Source organism: Rutidosis leptorrhynchoides, chromosome 2 (genome assembly GCF_046630445.1).
Source record: "Rutidosis leptorrhynchoides isolate AG116_Rl617_1_P2 chromosome 2, CSIRO_AGI_Rlap_v1, whole genome shotgun sequence".
NCBI lineage: Eukaryota > Viridiplantae > Streptophyta > Magnoliopsida > Asterales > Asteraceae > Rutidosis > Rutidosis leptorrhynchoides.
The window spans coordinates 382,100,851-382,123,074 of NC_092334.1; the positions used below are offsets into that span (position 1 = coordinate 382,100,851).

At 35.8% G+C, this 22,224-nt stretch overlaps 2 protein-coding genes across 2 annotated transcripts; one reads left to right on the plus strand and one right to left on the minus strand.

The window, feature by feature from the left end:
* The first annotated feature begins 7,320 nt into the window (after positions 1-7,320).
* LOC139892109 (F-box protein At4g35930) lies at positions 7,321-9,902 on the plus strand. The gene is made up of 5 exons (XM_071875145.1): positions 7,321-7,405; positions 7,665-8,083; positions 8,714-8,788; positions 8,891-9,000; positions 9,429-9,902. Exons 2-5 carry the CDS (start codon positions 7,679-7,681, stop codon positions 9,691-9,693), a joined length of 855 nt encoding a protein of 284 aa, XP_071731246.1. The 5' UTR covers positions 7,321-7,405; positions 7,665-7,678; the 3' UTR covers positions 9,694-9,902.
* Positions 9,903-10,204: 302 nt separating this feature from the next.
* On the minus strand, positions 10,205-11,709 carry LOC139892110 (ubiquitin-conjugating enzyme E2 28-like). Its single transcript, XM_071875146.1, has 3 exons — positions 11,384-11,709; positions 10,672-10,776; positions 10,205-10,574 (listed from the first exon to the last, which is right to left on the minus strand). The coding sequence occupies exons 1-3, from the start codon at positions 11,579-11,581 to the stop codon at positions 10,431-10,433; spliced, it is 447 nt and encodes a 148-aa protein (XP_071731247.1). The 5' UTR covers positions 11,582-11,709; the 3' UTR covers positions 10,205-10,430.
* Positions 11,710-22,224: the final 10,515 nt, after the last annotated feature.

Here is a 22,224-nt window from a genome sequence, read left to right on the forward strand (position 1 = left end):
TGATTTGATACCAGTAGAGTTAGGGAGTTTTGATGTAATAGTTGGCATGGACTGGCTGAAGAAGGTGAAAGCAGAGATCGTATGTTATAAAAATGCAATTCGCATTGTACGAGAAGAAGGAGAACCCTTAATGGTGTACGGAGAAAATGGCAACATGAAGCTACATCTTATTAGTAATTTGAAGGCACAAAAACTAATAAGAAAAGGTTGCTATGTTGTTCTAGCACACGTCGAGAAAGTACAAACTGAAGAAAAGAGCATCAATGATGTTCCCGTCGCAAAAGAATTTCCCGATGTATTTCCAAAAGAATTACCGGGACTACCTCCACATCGATCTGTTGAATTTCAAATAGATCTTGTACCAGGAGCTGCACCAATAGCTTGTGCTCCTTATAGACTCGCACCCAGCGAGATGAAAGAACTGCAAAGCCAAATGCAAGAACTATTAGAATGTAGTTTCATTCGACCAAGCACATCACCATGGGGAGCTCCTGTTTTGTTTGTCAAGAAGAAGGATGGTACATTTAGATTGTGTATTGACTACAGAGAGTTGAACAAACTTACCATCAAAAACCGTTATCCACTGCCGAGAATTGACGACTTATTTGATCAACTACAAGGCTCGTCGGTTTATTCGAAGATCGATTTACGTTCTGGATATCATCAAATGCGAGTAAAGGAGGATGATATTCCAAAAAATGCTTTTAGGACGCGTTATAGTCATTACGAGTTTATGGTTATGCCGTTTGGATTGACTAACGCACCAGCTGTGTTCATGGACCTTATGAACCGAGTGTGTGGGCCATATCTTGACAAGTTTGTCATTGTTTTCATCGATGACATACTTATTTACTCAAAGAATGAACAAGAGCACGAAGAACATTTGAGAAAAGTGCTAGAAGTATTGAGGAAAGAAAAACTGTACGCTAAGTTTTCAAAGTGTGCATTTTGGTTGGAAGAAGTTCAATTCCTCGGTCACATAGTGAACAAAGAAGGTATCCAGGTGGACCCAGCAAAGATCGAAACCGTTGAAAAGTGGGAAACCCCAAAAACTCCGAAGCATATACGTCAATTTTTAGGATTGGCTGGTTACTACAAAAGATTCATCCAAGATTTATCCAAAATAGCAAAACCATTGACTGCATTAACGCATAAAGGGAAGAAATTTGAATGGAAGGATGAACAAGAGGAGGCGTTTCAATTATTGAAGAAAAAGCTAAGTACGGCACCTATATTGTCATTGCCTGAAGGGAATGATGATTTTGTGATTTATTGTGACGCATCAAAGCAAGGTCTCGGTTGTGTATTAATGCAACGAACGAAGGTGATTGCTTATGCGTCTAGACAATTGAAGATTCACGAGCAAAATTATACGACGCATGATTTGGAATTAGGCGCGGTTGTTTTTGCATTAAAGACTTGGAGGCACTACTTATATGGGGTCAAAAGTATTATATATACCGACCACAAAAGTCTTCAACACATATTTAATCAGAAGCAACTGAATATGAGGCAGGGTAGGTGGATTGAATTGTTGAATGATTACGACTTTGAGATTCGTTACCACCCGGGGAAGGCAAATGTGGTAGCCGACGCCTTGAGCAGAAAGGAAAGAGAACCCATTCGAGTAAAATCTATGAATATAATGATTCACACTAACCTTACTACTCAAATAAAGGAGGCGCAACAAGGAGTTTTAAAAGAGGGAAATTTAAAGGATGAAATACCCAAAGGATCGGAGAAGCATCTTAATATTCGAGAAGACGGAACCCGGTATAGGGCTGAAAGAATTTGGGTACCAAAATTTGGAGATATGAGATAAATGGTACTTAGAGAAGCTCATAAAACTAGATACTTAATACATCCTGGAACGGGGAAGATGTACAAGGATCTTAAGAAACATTTTTGGTGGCCAGGTATGAAAGCCGATATTGCTAAATATGTAGGAGAATGTTTGACGTGTTCTAAGGTCAAAGCTGAATATCAGAAACCATCAGGTCTACTACAACAACCTGAAATCCCGGAATGGAAATGGGAAAACATTACCATGGATTTCATTACTAAATTGCCAAGGACTGCAAGTGGTTATGATACTATTTGGGTAATAGTTGATCGTCTCACCAAGTCAGCACACTTCCTGCCAATAAGAGAAGATGACAAGATGGAGAAGTTAGCACGACTGTATTTGAAGGAAGTCGTCTCCAGACAGGGAATACCAATCTCTATTATCTCTGATAGGGATGGCAGATTTATTTCAAGATTCTGGCAGACATTACAGCAAGCATTGGGAACTCGTCTAGACATGAGTACTGCCTATCATCTACAAACTGATGGGCAGAGTGAAAGGACGATACAAACGCTTGAAGACATGCTACGAGCTTGTGTTATTGATTTCGAAAACAGTTGGGATCGACATCTACCGTTAGCAGAATTTTCCTACAACAACAGCTATCATTCAAGTATTGAGATGGTGCCATTTGAAGCACTTTATGGTAGAAAGTGTAGGTCTCCAATTTGTTGGAGTGAAGTGGGGGATAGACAGATTACGGGTCCAGAGATAATACAAGAAACTACCGAGAAGATCATCCAAATTCAACAACGGTTAAAAACCGCCCAAAGTCGACAAAAGAGCTACGCCGACATTAAAAGAAAAGATATAGAATTTGAAATTGGAGAGATGGTCATGCTTAAGGTTACACCTTGGAAAGGCGTTGTTCGATTTGGTAAACGAGGTAAATTAAATCCAAGGTATATTGGACCATTCAAGATTATTGATCGTGTCGGACCAGTAGCTTACCGACTTGAGTTACCTCAACAACTCGCGGCTGTACATAACACTTTCCACGTTTCAAATTTGAAGAAATGTTTTGCTAAAGAAGATCTCACTATTCCGTTGGACGAAATCCAAATCAATGAAAAACTTTAATTCATTGAAGAACCCGTTGAAATAATGGATCGTGAGGTTAAGAGACTTAAACAAAACAAGATACCGATTGTTAAGGTTCGATGGAATGCTCATAGAGGACCCGAGTTTACCTGAGAACGAGAAGATCAGATGAAGAAGAAGTACCCGCACTTATTTCTGGAAGATGAGCCAACACCTCCAATCGCTTAAAATTTCGGGACGAAATTTATTTAACGGGTAGGTACTGTAGTGACCCGAACTTTTCCATGTTTATATATATATATTAAATGAAATTGTTATTTACATGATTAAGTTTTTCCAACATGTTAAGCAATCAAACTTGTTAAGACTTGATTAATTGAAATAGGTTTCATATAGACAATTGACCACCCAAGTTGACCGGTGATTCACGAACGTTAAAACTTGTAAAAACTATTCGATGACATATATATGGTTATTTATATAGTTAACATGATTTTATTATAAGTATGTATCTCATTAGGTATTTTAACAATGAGTTATATACATAAAAATGAGACTATTAATTTAAGAAACTCAAAAACGATATATATAACGATTATCGTTATAACAACGTCTTACTAGGTACATATGAATCATATTAAGATATTGATACACTTGGTTAATTATGTTAAATGATAAGTAAATATATTATTAAGTGTATTAACAATGAAATACATATGTAAAAATAAGACTACTAACTTAATGATTTCGAAACGAGACATATATGTAACGATTGTCGTTGTAACGACATTTAACTGTATATATATCATACTAAGATATATTATATATCATAATATCATGATAATATAACAATTTAACATCTCATTTGTTATAATAAACAATGGGTTAACAACATTCAACAAGATCGTTAACCTAAAGGTTTCAAAACAACATTTACATGTAACGACTAACGATGACTTAACGACTCAGTTAAAATGTATATACATGTAGTGTTTTAATATGTATTCATACACTTTTGAAAGACTTCAAGACACTTATCAAAATACTTCTACTTAACAAAAATGCTTACAATTACATCCTCGTTCAGTTTCATCAACAATTCTACTCGTATGCACCCGTATTCGTACTCGTACAATACACAGCTTTTAGATGTATGTACTATTGGTATATACACTCCAATGATCAGCTCTTAGCGGCCCATGTGAGTCACCTAACACATGTGGGAACCATTATTTGGCAACTAGCATGAAATATCTCATAAAATTACAAAAATATGAGTAATCATTCATGACTTATTTACATGAAAACAAAATTACATATCCTTTATATCTAATCCATACACCAATGACCAAAAACACCTACAAACACTTTCATTCTTCAATTTTCTTCATATAATTGATCTCTCTCAAGTTCTATCTTCAAGTTCTAAGTGTTCTTCATAAATTTCAAAAGTTATAGTTTCATAAAATCAAGAATACTTCCAAGATTGAAAGTTTACTTCAAAGTTTTCTAAATCCATTCCAAGTAATCATCCAAGATCAAGAAACCTTTGTTACTTACAGTAGGTTATCTTTCTAATACAAGGTAATAATCATATTCAAACTTTAATTCAATTTCTATAACTATAACAATCTTATTTCGAGTGGAAATCTTACTTGAAATTGTTTTCGTGTCATGATTCTGCTTCAAGAACTTTTAAGCCATCCAAGGATCCTTTGAAGCTAGATCTATTTTTCTCATTTACAGTAGGTTTATCCAAGGAACTTGAGGTAGTAATGATGTTCATAACATCATTCGATTCATACATATAAAGCTATCTTATTCGAAGGTTTAAACTTGTAATCACTAGAACATAGTTTAGTTAATTCTAAACTTGTTCGCAAATAAAAGTTAATCCTTCTACTTGACTTTTAAAATCAACTAAACACATGTTCTATATCTATATGATATGCTAACTTAATGATTTAAAACCTGAAAACACGAAGAACACCGTAAAATCGGATTTACGCCGTCGTAGTAACACCGCGGGCTGTTTTGGGTTAGTTAATTAAAAACTATGATAAACTTTGATTTAAAAGTTGTTATTCTGGGAAAATAATTTTTATTATGAACATGAAACTATATCCAAAAATTATGGTTAAACTCAAAGTGGAAGTATGTTTTCTAAAATGGTCATCTAGACGTCGTTCTTTCGACTGAAATGACTACCTTTACAAAAAAGACTTGTAACTTATTTTTCCGACTATAAACCTATACTTTTTCTGTTTAGATTCATAAAATAGAGTTCAATATGAAACCATAGCAATTTGATTCACTCAAAACAGATTTAAAATGAAGAAGTTATGGGTAAAACAAGATTGGATAATTTTTCTCATTTTAGCTACGTGAAAATTGGTAACAAATCTATTTCAACCATAACTTAATCAACTTGTATTGTATATTATGTAATCTTGAGATACCATAGACATGTATACAATGTTTCGACCTATCATGTCAACACATCTATATATATTTCGGAACAACTATAGACACTCTATATGTGAATGTTGGAGTTAGCTATGCAGGGTTGAGGTTGATTCCAAAATATATATAGTTTGAGTTGTGATCAATACTGAGATACGTATACACTGGGTCGTGGATTGATTCAAGATAATATTTATCGATTTATTTCTGTACATCTAGCTGTGGACAACTAGTTGTAGGTTACTAACGAGGACAGCTGACTTAATAAACTTAAAATATCAAAATATATTAAAAGTGTTGTAAATATATTTTGAACATACTTTGATATATATGTATATATAGTTATAGGTTCGTGAATCAACCAGTGCCCAAGTCTTACTTCCCGACGAAGTAAAAATCTGTGAAAGTGAGTTATAGTCCCACTTTTAAAATCTAATATTTGTGGGATGAGAATACATGCATGTTTTATAAATGATTTACAAAATAGACACAAGTACGTGAAACTACATTCTATGGTTGAATTATCGAAATCGAATATACCCATTTTTATTAAGTCTGGTAATCTAAGAATTAGGGAACAGACACCCTAATTGACGCGAATCCTAAAGATAGATCTATTGGGCCTAACAAACCCCATCCAAAGTACCGGATGCTTTAGTACTTCAAAATTTATATCATATCCGAAGGGTGTCCCGGAATGATGGGGATATTCTTATATATGCATCTTGTTAATGTCGATTACCAGGTGTTCACCATATGAATGATTTTTATCTCTATGTATGGGATGTGTATTGAAATATGAAATCTTGTGGTCTATTGTTACGATTTGATATATATAAGGTAAACCTATAACTCACCAACATTTTTGTTGACGTTTAAAGCATGTTTATTCTCAGGTGAATACTAAGAGCTTCAGCTGTTGCATACTAAAATAAGGACAAGATTTGGAGTCCATGTTTGTATGATATTGTGTAAAAACTGCATTCAAGAAACTGATTTCGATGTAAAATATTTGTATTGTAAACCATTATGTAATGGTCGTGTGTAAACAGGATATTTTAGATTATCATTATTTGATAATCTACGTAAAGCTTTTTAAACCTTTATTTATGAAATAAAGGTTATGGTTTGTTTTAAAAATGAATGCAGTCTTTGAAAAACGTCTCATATAGAGGTCAAAACCTCGCAACGAAATCAATTAATATGGAACGTTTTTAATCAATAAGAACGGGACATTTCAGGTCAGGAGTTCGACCCCCATTGGCTATATATTAAAAACACAATTTCATCCATGTCATGAAGTATCCACCCATGACACATTTCCCATATCGTTTGGGGGTAAAGGGGAGAGGGGTTTTACTTGACCGTGCCCTAGGATCGGTTTCAAGGTTTCCTCCCGGGCATCGATGAGGGCGGGGTTATTATCGCCGCATCAGCATAGTCGAAACGGGAGATAATCGCAACGGGTGGTTTAATCCCCTCAGGTGTTCTGAATCGCTGTTAAAAAAAAAAAAACAACCATATCACTTTCTCAAACACCAACTAAGTTGTTTGATCAATTAGTTTCACTCAAAAACCCTTCAAAAACCCTAGATACACAAGTGTTCTACCGTGTTACTGTGGTCTTTTGTTATACTATAAATTCCCATCAAACAAGGCTTTATGTATTTGAACCATGCCTTAAACAAACACATTTTATAACAAAATAAATCTGATTTTACTATAAACACATTTTAACATTTCGAATCTATTTGCCGCCATTGACGGCCGCCAGATCGGCCTATGGACAAAGCAAAACACTTTGGATTCCAAAAACCCACGAACGCTTCTGTCATAATCCCAATCACAACACGCCACGTGTACGTTCCTCATTGGACAAGATCTACCGTTTTTATATTAATTAATTTCATTTTCATTTCTTAAATTAAAACACGCTAAACAATAACTCAATAAAATTCCGAAAACGTAAATTTGGCGGGCGTTCCCAAATTTTATTTCAAATTGCTGATTTTCTAAACCCTAGCCCCCGTTTCTTCTCTTCCTCTCTCTCTACAGGTTCATTTCCTATTTTGTGAATTGTGATTTCATTTCAATTAGTGTGCTTTAATTTTCAATTGTTCGAAACCCTAGGGTTTTGCATGTATCTAATTACATCGCTATTTTGAATTTAGTGTTTAATTTATACAGAATATAAGTAAAGTCGATTCCCTGTGTAGGTCCGTTAGCTGTATAAATTAGCTTAATTTTAGATTTAATTCCTAAAATTGATTGATGTAGTGATTTGATTTCTATATTCTGTTATCTATTGGTTCAGATTTAGGAAGTAGAATGGGGAAAGTGTCTCCGAAAAAGAAAACATCAAAGAAATCGAAGCAAAAACGGCGTAGTATTCGTGATTCTAACAAGTATTTAAAACCAGGTGCTCTTGCTCAGCTCCGAAATAGCAAAGCATCAGCATCAGCATCAGCATCCAAGTTGTGTATGGATTTGGGGAAGAAAAGGATTGCTATTTTGGATGCTGAAAAGGTTAATAATAGTGTTTTATTTCAGAATGAGTCTGGAAATGAGAATCCTGTAATTTTATCGCCTGAAAAGTTTACGAACAGTCATGTGGCTGCTCCTGTTGATTTAATGAAGGAGAATAAGTTAATTAAAACGCCAACCACACCGGGCCCTCAAGATTGGATCACGGATTGTGAGTCTAGAATGGAGTCTCTTCCAATGGAATTGCTGGTAAATGTATTTTATGTTTCTGTCTTCATTTACTATTTAAAGTTTTAATTCTGATTAAGCTTAGCATAATCGTATCACTAAAGTTTACTTTGTTTTTGCAATTTAGAAAGTATATTATTGATCACAGATGAATTGAAGTTTCTTATTCAGGGGATTAGTAAATAGTAAATAGTTCGTGTATTCTGGTTAATGACTCATTGACTCATTATAATGTAATGAAAACTTTTAGTCTATTTCCTCATTGAACAGTGTCTTAAAGTATATTAAAAAATCATTGGACATCCATTTTTCTTATTTAGATTAATGTTTCTGCTATGCTTACATTACGTTATCAATGTTAAGTACGTTTTTTGACCAATATTAGCTCAAAATAGACGACTTATAACGTGAAATTTAATGGACTGAGGAAACAGTCATTTTAGAGAAGTGATACGCATGAAAAGTGAAAATCCTTTTGTGGTTACAATTTGTTTTATTAACAAGTCTCTTGAATGTATTGCTTTTCTTTAACATTTTCTTTTTGTGTTTTTTTGCACTATCTCTGCATGTGTTCAGGTGATTACGTTTTGATGTTCTTCATCAACATATGTTATCTGGATCTAACTTGTTCATCTTTATTTGTGATTAAAGGTTAAAATACTCTGTCACCTGCACCATGACCAACTTAGAGCTGTTTTTCATGTTTCTGAGAGGATCAGAACAGCTGTGAGTTTTTTTTCTGTGTTTTCTCCTTTAAGTATCAACTTAAATATGTTTAAAACTTTTAATTAATCTGTTAATGAAATGAATGTCCACACATTGAATCAGGCTATTATAGCTCGCAGATTTCATTTTAATTATACGACACCAGACAGGTCTCGCCAAGAGATGCTGAATGCAATGACTCCACTCCCTACTCAACACTGGCCGTTTATGAGGTGTGTTTTTCGACTCCCATTTATTTCTTTCCGGATTCTGGAATGGATTATTGCCAGCTGCTAATAACATTACCAATGACAACATGTGTTGGTTGGGTTTGGTTGGTAAGTGGACAAAATGGGTTTAAGTTAAATCAGGCCATCTTTTAGTAATTCAAAAATGGGTCAGGTTGGGTTTTGCCTACATTCACATTTTTTTTTGTATTCGTATTAATGCATTAGTTATGATTACAATCTGTTGGTAGTGTAATTATCTGAATCTTTGAATAAGACCCTTTAGCAGGTTATGTATTTTCAGTTTGAGTCCTTTTACTTGTTTACAACCACACAATCATATAGTAGTCAAATAGATCCAGTTGTTAGTAGTTTGGTAAAAAAAAAAAATGCTGACTTTTAATCCTACTAACATGATTTCTCACATACTACAGCAAGGAAGATGAGAAAAGGAAAGTAATGACATTACCAAGAACCCCTAAAGCACCTAGGCATGGGCCCCGTCCTCCTTCCCGCATCAAGTTAACCGAGATACGCCAGGTGGCAGCTGTTTTGTTCCAGGAGTCAGCATTTTCTCCAAAGTACATTGTTCCATCCGTACTGCCAAGGCCCATGCGCAAATCGTTTCCTTCCAACAGAGTGCTGTTTGATGAAGAACTCGAGCTTTGTCAGGCTGTTGCTCAGAATAAACTTCGTTAGTGTTCGGATAAGCCTCCTTTTATTATATCTATGTATAGTTTATACTTAGGATCCCATTATTTTGAGGTAGTAGTTAATGTTAAATAGTGGATTACTTTTCTTTTTCTTCAGATGTGGCAGTCAGCAGCTTGATGGCTGTATAAGATTTGGGTTAGTTGGATAGTTAAGGTTTAAAGGGAATAATGTGTTATGGTTTGTTTTCTAGATGTTGTGAGGACATCTTTTTTTTATTAGAAGTATCCTCTCTTCTTGAGGAATTAAACTATATTACAATCCTACAATAGACTACATAGGGTGTTTGGATGGTTTCTATTATTCATCATTATTTATTTATGCTGAAAGTCTATCTATAAATAATAGATGCATGTAGTGCTTTATTTTGATAAAGAACTAAATAATTTTTAGGACCTGTAACTTTTTCCCTTTCTTATGTCTTATGTATTTAGTTCCATAAAGGTTCAGCAAGTCTATAAGTGTATGCATATATATGATATAATTGAGTTGCGCGAAGTTTAAAAACAAAAGATAAAAACCATTTATTCAAAATTCAGGTCAGAGTCCAATTTCACTTTCATAACAATTCATTACACCAGCAGCATCCTGAATGTCATTACTTTCATATTCCACTTTATCTTATTATTATTTCAAGATTCTTTCCATTTTCTGAGGCTCTTCATACAAGAATTTGTTATTAGTTACATTACAAATTATAACTATAGTTACACTTTGATTGTAATTCAATACATGGCATACTTCTGAGTCCAACTTCTAGCCATGGCTTCATACTTGACCTTGTCTATCTTGTACATATGTGCGATTTCGGGAACCAATGGGTCGTCTGGATTAGGATCCGTTAGCAATGAACATATTGACAACAAAACCTGGATGAACCAAATATTTACATTAGCTCTAGGTGATCGTTAGTCGCAGAATTTATTTATTTTGATAAGGGTTTGTAGTAAGATATTAAAAAAGAACCTTGGATATGGTGAGGGCAGGACTCCATTGATCCTTGAGAATATCAAGACAAATGTTACCATTGTTGTTTATATTTGGATGGAAAACTTTGGTCCTAAAGGCAACCTACAAGAATATATCAATACCAAACTTATGTTAAAACTTAAAAGAGTGAAGCGCAAATTACACAGAATAGAAATGAACAAAAATTAACGATAACAGGATCATCAGGTAAGACCAAGTATATCGAGTAAGGTTGCAAAACTCGCTATTCGGGGAGTAATCGGTCGGGAATTTAGAAGGAGTAGTCGGCAATTCAGAGATTAATCGAGAATTAAGCGTATTGTACCTTTTATACATTTAAATAATAAATTCCAAATTTTATGTGTAAATCTTGAATAACCCATAAACATAAACATTAACCTCAACATAATTGTCCAAAATCGTTCATTTTTTTTTTCTTTCAAAAACTCTAAAATTGTAGTTTAAATTCATGTAAAAATATTGATAAATTTTGACTTTAACCGACTTTGATCAACAAATTCGATTTTGGCCCATTAACAGACGTTGAAGGATTAATTTAACGGATTTTGGAAAATTGAAACAGACTTTTCTTAAAAGGATTAATCAGGGTTTTATACAACAGTGATATTGGAGTATAAAATTATGGGTAGCGTGAACAGAAAAACATTATTTTTTTTACCCGTTTACTTATAGATGGTTATATGTTTACCTTAGGAGGTTTGAACGGATAGTCAGGAGGAAAGTGAATTGTAACTTGAAAGACGCCACCGGAGTAGGGACTATCGTTAGGACCGATGATGGTGGCTTGCCAATGAAACATATCTTGAGCCACAGGACCAGCACTACATGAGGCTGGCGGGTCTCTTTGCAAGTCTTTGAGCTCTTTTAGAATCCTTCTTGAAGCCATCTTTTTGAACTATGAATGGGGGATGTATAAAGATGAAAGAATACAAATGTATTGGTGTATCTACTAATGGTGTTTGAAGATGGATTTATATAGTTGGAGAGAGTTTGTGGAGAAGGTATAGATTCTAAAAAAATTAAAGTGAAGAACCATGGTTCTTTTGGAAAGGTAGGTCTAGAGCAACAAGATTCTTTCTCACCACCTCCATACATTAAATAAAATCACATCAACACATCATAATATAAAACGAATATCAATTTAAGTTGCATTTTAATGGAAATGAAAGTTTTTTTTTTTTTTTTTTTTTTTTTTTTTTTTTTTTTTTTTTGTGAATTTACTAAATTGTCTCTAACAAATAGTAGAAAGTGGCGAAACCAATCAAATAAAACAACATCTGGCTTCTTAGGGGTGTTTAGATTTGCGATTAAAACATTATTTTGTTCTTTGAATTATAAACGATTAACTGCCATCGTTTGACAAGATAACATAATAATTAAACTAATCTCAATTTCGAAGGCACAAAATGCAAAAATGAAAAAGTAAACCACTAATTCATTACTTACTGTACCAAAACTACTTTCCCACTTTTTCACCCTAATTTATCTCTGTCAATCTCAAATAATCTGATTTATTAAACACTTAAAAACTTATAATTAAATTATTATGTTTTCGAAAAACATAATCGAATTCAAAAATTATTAACGTATAATATCTTTTGTTACAACGATTATTTGATTTTTATTTATTTACACTACATAATCAATTCACAAAACGTGACATTATACATGCCTTATATGGCAATGATTTTGAATTCGTATTTTAGAGGTAGAATAACCTTCTCGCTATTTTTTTTCATATAAAAGTATTTCCTTTCCTCTCATTCAGAGCCGACTTAAAAGTTTTGATCATCAACAAAAAGTTTTGGTGAATCGTGTAAAAGTTAAACATCGAATCTTTTAAACAAAAAGGGACTGTTAACTAGATAAGTACCAATGATTTGTGAATATTATGCTTGATTTTTTAGGAAAACTTGCACCAAATGCAAGTCCTTTTCACGTGTAGAAATATTGACTCACAATTTGGTACCTAGAAAAGGCAATCGTCACATTAGCTATCTAACTCATCTTCACGCTATACAATTCCAATAAGACTACTTTAGCACCCAACCACATTATTCGGTATGGGCAAAATGCCGAATACACGTTTACCTAAAAAAGGTTGATCCACCAACTCCGCTTCGACGCAAATGGTACATGTTGCTTAAAAAGCCGAGCATGTTATGTAGATGTTCTTTACAAATGTGGGCGTGGGCAGGGGCAAAAGTAGCACATGGAAAGAGGTCAAATGCCCCCCGTCAATTCAAAATTCTAATGCAAAATTTTTGAATTTTATCATTTTGCCCAGGAGATATTTTGTTGTTCAAAAGTCTCCATATTTACAATCAAAACCTCTATATTTTGCCAAAAACTTGCATATTTTACCAAAAATTCTTCATATTTTGCTCAAAAAAAAAAGTTGCTACGTTTTTAAAAAAAAGTTTCTCCCCGGTGAAAAAAATTTCTGGTTCCACCACTGGGCGCGGGTTCAAGCAGGGGCGAAACTACATGGGGGCAAGGGGGCGCCCACCCCCAGTGAATTTTATTTTCAGTGTAAAAATTTTGGGTTTTTCGACTTTGACCCCGGTGGATTTTATTTTTTTGTCCCAAAACTTACATATTTTGCCCCCAAAACCTTCAAATTTTGTCCAAAATACTCCAACTTTTGCCCCAAAACCTTGAAATTTTGCCCAAAAACCTTCAACTTTTGCCAAAAAACCTTCATAATTTGCCTAAAAACCCCATTTTTTTGCCCCAAAACCTCCGTATTTTGTCCCAAAAAATTGCTACGGTTAAAATTGTTTTTTTGTCCCCGGTGAAAAAAATCCTAGTTCCGCCATTGTGTTCAAGCACAATTTGTGACAAGAATTCACCTCTCTTGCCATAGTGGTATTAGTCTCCTATCGTTCCTATCACAGAGGCAGAATTCGCAGGAAGTATTTTCAGGTATCCGACTCTTAAGGGGTGAGTTTAGTGGATTTTCATAAACAAAATATAAGGTTTGAATGTTATTATCGATCTACAACTTTTTAAACAAAAAAGAAGTTGACCCTTTGATCCATTACAGATGAAATAAGATCTTACTCCATTAATCATAAAGCAAATGCTCCACTTGCAAATAAAAAGCCCACCACTTGCCACTTGGTTCGTCGTATTCATTCGAATCGGAAGCAGAAGAAAAATTAGATAGTGTCAAATCTTCATTCTCCACTAGTTGAATTGAATAAACACCAAAAGTTAGAATAACATGACGTTCATAACAAGAAGTAAAAGTAGGGTGAATAAATGTTCAAATGTCAATGATCAGAGGTAAAAAGCCAACGGCATAGTGGTATGTGTTGATGTGAAGTTCGAATTAAATAAGGAAACAAAATGCGAGTTCGTGTCCGAAGTAAACTAGGAGTTCCTGATTTGGACATCTCGCGGTTGCGAGTAGGAGAGATGCGGTTGAAGATGTAATTCGGACCTTAGATCATACGTTGTATCTAGATTAATGGCGGAAACACTAACTAGAATGAGTCGAATACGTATTAGACTAACGGGATCGAATTAACCAATGAATAATTGATAGAATCGATGCCTAAGACTGTGTATTCGGTTGGTAAGGGTTTTGGGACGATTAGCAGCAAGTAATTCGACGGCCTAAGGGTTTATGGTGTGTAACCTATCACAAAACCACGAAACCCGTATTTATACTAAATACAGTGACCATCGGCCGGTGGTCGGGGACCTTCGGCCGATGGTGACAGTCCCTCGACCGATGGTCCCTACCATCGGTCGATGGTCTTGAGCAGCCAACCAACTGCTTGACCTATTCACGACATTATACTAAGCATCATAAACACAAAGTATAAATGTCCACGTACATATATGACTGAAATATCAAGTACATAACAAATAGAACAATAAACGTAATAGAACTCGGGATTTATGCACCAACAAACTCCCCCTAAGACCTAGTTCTATTCCATAAGTCTTCAGTCATCATACGGATCGATCACCATGTTGTTCAAGTAGCACAGCTTAGCCACTTTAACATACTGTTCAGCCTGTACCCTGTTTTCACGACGATAAAGCATACGGTTATAGTACAAAGTAAAAATATCAGCTTCGGTACAGTTCCTTAACCAGATCGGATCCAACACACGAATACAATCGATATCATCTTCCTTCAGCTTATCTAAAACAATCACAGCTTCCTCAGAACGATCATCATAAAACCACCAACGAAATCTCTGACTCCAATTCTGCGGCAATTTTCTTAACGGAACCTTCTTCATAGTCTTTGCCGGCTTATACTTCAAAATTTGTCGAGATACTCCACTAACAGGATCAACCCTGTACTTAATCCTCGGATACTGTGGTCTAAAATCCTTCCAGTTATTCGAATTGTACGCGATTCGAATTTTCTTAACCAACAATGATGAGCGATCGTTCATTCCACAATACAACATCTTTAACCTGGCAATCTGCATAAGCTCAAAATACGGCAGTGACTTGAACTCATGACCATGTTTGATGTAGTCAACTCCAAACTCTCGTTTAATTGCAAACATGTTGAATTCTTCAATGTATGCCCAGGCCAAGATCCTTCCTTTTGCACCTTTCCTCAAATTTATCATCTTCAAATACTTTGGCTCAAGCTTCGGTTTTTCACAATACTTTCGAATCCTCAAGATATCACGCCAGTCAGTTTCTAACTTCGCAGCAACCTCATCATTATACTTGTCTGGCAAGAACCCTTCAGGCAAAACCTCAGTTCTCTCTTTCTCTTTACACATTCGATTCAAAACTTCGTCATCTGTTCTAAATAACTCCTCAAAACCAGGAAGATCTTCATTCCTATCATTCATATACGTAGGATATTCTTCAAAAGTAACATCTTCCATTAAACCATCAACTTCCCCATCATCGATATCCTTAGAAATCTCAGGGCTAAAAGAATCATCCTCTGATGGAGGATCATCGGACTGTGCGTCAGCAGCTTTAGCTTCTTCTTGCTCTAGACGCACCAGCTCGTCTAGCTCAGCTCTGGTGAAGTTGTGAGGGATCTCCCCCTCCTCTAAATCATCATAAACAACAGAATGCTTGAGCTCATCCTGTTTAGACAAGAATTCACTAAAACTATAATCAATTTGTAAAGGAATTACTGACAGTGCTGTTTCTTTTGAAGTACCAGGAGCCACCACCATTTGATCATCAGTTTCTCCTTCTGGCAATTCAACCAGATCAAACTTCTCTTCCCAAGCAGTAATCCTAGCCAAAGCCGACTCTGCCACCTTTCTAGCTTCAGAAGCTTCTTTCTTTGCAGCAGTTAACAACAATGATTGATCACCAACTTTCTTCTGTAACAAATCAACCTGAGTTCTCAACCTAGTAACATCCTCAGTTTTCACACGATTCTCTTCTCTCAACTCCTCCACTTTTGCATCCATATCCTTCTTCATTCTCAGATTATCAGCCATAGCTTGAACATACAAATCATTCAGATTCTGAAGCGCAGATGAACTAACTCCTCCTTCTGCTCCTGTATGTGGTGCCTCCGGAGTTGGAGTAGACACAGTCTCTTGAGACAATTGTTGAACAATTGGCGGTGATTGATGTTGCGGTTGAGTTTGTTGCCGTGGCTGAATTTGTTGCTGTTGTTGACTTTGTGCTTGAGTAGGTGCAGTTCTTTGTGTAGCACCTGTAGCAGAACCACCTGGATTCTTCAAAACCAACTTAAACCTCTTGCTCGGTCTCATCTTTGTAGAAACCTGAGAACCTTCATCTTCTACCAGACGTCTCCTCTCACCTCTAGGAGCTTCTTCACCAGTACCAGTATTAACATCAACGTGCTCATCAGCCAAACCTCCAGTACCAGAACCACCTATACCCTGAGTATTCATCGGCTGATCAACCTCTTCATCACTGTTTGCTAGCTCAAAATCAGGCTCATGACCAGATAGACTGTTCTCATTCCTCCACTTCTTTCCTGGTGGACATTGATAATCTTCCCTCGCAAGATGACACACCAGCTTTCCATCACTAGCACTCTTCTTCTGATTTAATCAATTAAACGTAAGATCGGTCATATGTTTCAGCTTGATGACGTCCTTCTTTGATCTCGGCAGATCCATAGTTTGAGCATTAATCATTATCTGCAGGAACCTCGGATAAATCAAGTATTGTAGGCTCGTAACATTCTCCATCAACAGATCAAAGATAACACCCAAAAAATTGAAATCAGCTTTCAGAATCAAGGCAGTAAACATTCCCTGATAAATCTCACTCAGCTCATCAAATCCGCCTTGTAACGTACTCAAACACTTAACAATCACTAAAGACAGATATCTGTACGGTGGAGAGAATCCGCTTCTTTTGATCGTAGCACGTGTAATATCACCAGCATACTCACATCTCAGCACACATCCAGTAATCTTAGTCTTCGACAATCTCTTGGGCATTTTCTCATCATCCTCAAACAAAAACGTGTTCCGAATAGTATACTCAGATATCTTAACCTCTTGATCACATACTCGACTTACTATCACAGGCTTATTATCAACAGTTTCCACTCTAGCGTTAGCCCAGAATTCTCTCTGATGAGAATAGTAAGCAGTACATGGCATTGACACCGCAGCAAATATCCTTGAACGCTTCAAAAATTCAATCACAGTCTTGTACTTGCTAGCATTTGGACCTTTGTCATTTAGACACGCCATCAGATTAGAATTAGGGCTCACCTTCAACCCTGGAAGACTAGCAGATGTGGGTCCTCCTGATGATTCAGTCTCAGAACTGTGGACAGCTTGTTCTTGATCCATTTGTGCACCTGACATGATTAACAAAAACTGCAAACACAATTCTTAATCAGCGTTAAATTCATGAGTAATTAAGTATCACTGATTTATCATCATAGTACATATCACATTAATACGATCACGGTTACATAATCACATGTTCAAAGTTAGATCATTACAGACATAAGATACCGTATCAATGCTAACAGGCTAGCATTATCAAATTACACAATAATCTGAAAATAATCAAACATAAACATAACATCAGAATCAATCATCCCATTATGGAATCCTCTGGCACTAACTTTTCTTCATGTTGAATCACACCAAGTTTCTCAAACAAGTTATACAGTAAAGCTGCATATGGGAATGGTTCTTCTGATTCAAGAAAATCTTTCATCACATGAATGAGAAAGTGTCCCACATTCACTTGAATACCCTCTAGTAGGCAATATAGAAACAAGACTTCAGTACCAGACAGCAAATGATCTCCTTCTCTCCTAAAAGTCACATTTCTTTTGATGATTCTCAAATGTATCTCATATTGTGGCAAGATATCTTCATCACTAACCTCAACTCTACCAGTATACACTACCTTCTCTGGCTTGCATATCCTAAAAATAACATCTGACAATCTGAATCTACTGGGAATCTTTCTGATATCTTTGCTAGGGTACAGTATCTTAACCCCAGTATGAGGAACGTTTAACAGGTTTGAGAATTCCTCTAAAGTCCACCTATACTGTTGATTAAATAGACCCGAGTGTACAAACTTCTTCTTACCATCCTCTAAAGCAACATTGGCGTAAAATTCTCTGAGTAGAGCAGGACAGTAATAATCCCCAATATCTATGAAAGCCTGACACCCAATCTGTTCCCAAGGACTATAAGTCTGTCGAGTCGCAATGACCTTTTGTTCTACTAAGATTGGTCGATATCTAGCTAGGATTCTCCTACGGTCGATGTTGAACATCCATTGACCAATAAATGAGCCACCTGACATTCTAATACAAACTACAAACACTAGCATTAGATGGGCATCACAGAAATTATCAGAGACCAATCATTCAATGAAAATTAATCAAAATAATCTACCATCGGTCCAACAGAATGACCATCGGTCGATGGTGGAGACCATCGGTCCGATGGTCTAGACCTACGGCAGATGGTCTAACCACATACACACACTGGTCAAATAACGACCTTCGGCCGAGTGACAAGATGTCCGGCCGATCGATGGACACCATCGGTCGATGGTCAGAGACCCTCGGCCGGAGGTAGTTCATCATATCTGTGACTCGAAATTGATCAACTCGTCCGATTTGACGTTTCTAGTTCAAATTCCTGTTATAACAGATGCTAAAGGGGCCGTTTATCATACATCAAACATCAATTTCAACAGATCTCAAATAAAACTAATCCGATTTAAAGTTTATACTTCGAACACTAAATCATCGATTACAAACAAACGATTAAGAGTTATGTTACCTTGTTTACGGCGCTAAGATCACAAAGAAAAGATGAATAATAAAAACTGGATCAAAACCTTTCTCCTTAACTTCAGAAAATTAGGGTAAAATCACACAATTTTGGCCAGAGTGACTGACCCGTTCGTCGCTGGGTCCTTTTATACCCTGTCAGTGACGATCGGCCGATGGTCAAGTCCGTCGGCCCGATGGTCTTGACACTCGGGCGAGGGTCTGAGTCCATCGGCCGGATGTAAGGACTGTCAGCCGATGGTCTGACATTTGAAAACTTTTAAAACTTAACACTTTTCAATATCAGACTTTTACCCATTTACACTAACTCCCCCTGGGACTGATCTCCACAATAAAAACATCACGCTTTGTTCCTTTAAGCTCAAAACAACTTATATTCAAGACAATAAGAAACCTAAGGTTCCTTTCACAGTAAACCTTACCCAGAACTGAGTTGTGGACTTAAAAGATGAAATATAAATGCACATGCAACTAACACATGAATGCAAACTAATTCAGAAATGCATGCTCATGCAAATACACAAAGCAAATAACTGTACAAGATCAAGTGTATCATGATCAGCAATATAATAACAGATATAATCAGTAACATTTAACCTTTTAGATCTGTGAAAAAAAAAACTTTTAACATCAGTTTCATAAAGCATTAACATTAACAAATTCATGATGTTATCAGCATAGGAACAAATAATACTGCTTATCATCAGTCACACTTCCAGAAGAATAACATATCTTTTGTGAGTTGGCATATAAAATTGATTGAATCCTTTTGATTTGGGGATCAGAACTGAACTATATTGACATGTTATTCCATAGTTCATTCACGAACTTATTCATTAAAGCATATACAGAACAACCTTCAAATATATCAATAAACATTCATCAACTTTCACCCTAGACTTCGATGATCACGTTAGATTAATTACTTTAACATTTTTCAATGTCAGATTTACATCACAAAGTCAGTCCTCGTTTGAGATCGCACGATTTCTCGGGTAGAACAATTGAGCACAAACCTGTTGACACTGTCCTCTTATCACATCAATGTACTTTCGATTCTATTGAACAGAACCATCTCACGATGTTTCTAGCAACCCTGTCAGCCTTTGGCTTCTACCTTAAACTTATACCTTTCGTTTCAGATAACATTGTTAATCTCAAATTTATTGCATACTCTGTTAAGGACGCATACCGGCCGCTATAAACCCCATACTTAAACGGAAATAGTATGATGTATGGTGTTGGATGGATGGAAGTGATATAAATATTTGAGTGATGGAACGCTAAGATACCTTCCAGAAGATATTCCCTCTATCCAGGTCAATAGGCACAATCCCATATCACAGACAAAAGATGTAAAGTTCACTAATTGAGATGTGAACTAAATGATTTAAGTTCTCTATATCTGATGATCTGATAAATTCTCCCCCTCGGATGTAGATAACGAAATCATTCAAATAAGTCTCCGATTGGAATGTATGTTGTCTCAAACATTGATAACCGAGAAATCTCTGAAACTCTGTTCAATTCTTGATCCATGATTCTCTTGCAGCTATGTAGTGCATCATGTTATTTACAAATTGAAATAAATAAATAAACATAAACTTTCCATAATTTTTTTTTTTTTTTTGGATTTTCTGATGTTGCATTTTCTCCTTACAATACATAAACAAAATAAATAAATAAAAGATTACAACTAAACATGACGATGACGCACCACTGTCTTTGACATTTGTTATAACTGCACGGAAAACCAATCTTCGTATGTGGAAATCTATAACCCGATGATGTTGCCTTTTAAAAATCATTCTGTGTCTGTGATACAAAACTGCACTTCTTAACCCTTTTAGAGAAAACACCTCCCTTTGGGTACCCGATATGTATGTTGTTGGATTTCGGTCCAAGTAATAAAGGTAAATAGAAACAGGTATGCATCCTAGACAAAATATGCTCACCTTGGGGACTCACAAAATTATCCTTTTGCTACCGAGTATAAATCGTAGTAGGGGAGACCTCAACCGTCTGTCGAGTTTCTGTTCAATCATTTCTCGGTACATATTCAGTGATAAGTAGGTGACTACCCTCAACCGCTGTAAACCTTTCCACGATTTCCTCATCATGATATTTACGCGTTATTAGTGTGATCATCTCTATCTAGAATTAGATCAATAAAGTTTACCAACATATTATCAATCATCCTGTATTACTTGTTTTTCACAACTTACATGTCAGTTCAATATTGCAATCACTTCCCCACAAACATAACAAGCAACTCATTTTCTGATTTTTCACTTTTTATGGATTTTCTATTTTTCTAATTTTTATTTGTTTTTCTGGTTTTTTTTTTCAATTTTTATGGCTTTTTGATATTCTCTGTACAAAAGCATAAAACTATCTAAAAACATAAGCAAACAAGCAAATTTCAGTAAAAAACTAATCTATCATGCAAACGAAAAATGCAAATGATCTAGAAGCTATCATGCAAAACTATTCAAACTCTACAAGCAGTTTCTAACCATTCACAACTCAGTCTCAGGCTTAGATTCCTCTGTGTCAGGTACCTCAGTTTCAGGAATTTCAGTTTCAGGAACTACATCTTGAAGCAACTTAACACCTATCTCATTTAATAGAAATTCAAAATGTGGTTTATCAAAAGCTTTTGTGAAGAGATCAGCCCTTTGGGCTGTAGTGTCAATTTGCACTACATCAATTAACTTTTTCTCATAGCAATCTCTAATGAAATGGTATTTAATCCCTAAATGTTTCGTTTTAGAGTGATTTACGGGATTCTTAGTGACAGCTATGGCAGCAGTATTATCAACATAAATAGGAGTGTTAGAGATTTTCAAACCATAGTCACGTAGTTGCTGTTGTATCCAGATAACCTGTGATGTACAGCTGGCCGCGGCAATGTATTCTGCTTCACAAGTGGACTGAGCCACTGCTGTCTGCTTCTTACACTGCCAGGTTACTAGTTTGCTACCAAGAAATTGACACCCTCCTGATGTTGACTTGAAATCTTTCTTGCAACCTCCATAGTCTGAATCACTGTACGCTGTGAGATCAAAACCATCCTCACACGGATACCATAACCCTAAGCTGGGAGTATCTTTTAGATACCTCAGAATCTTCTTGACCACTAACATATGATAAACATTAGGGTTTGCCTGATAACGAGCACACAGGCACACCGCAAACATTATATCTGGTCTAGAAGCAGTTAGGTACATTAGAGAACCTATGATAGCCCTGTACAAAGTAGGGTCCAC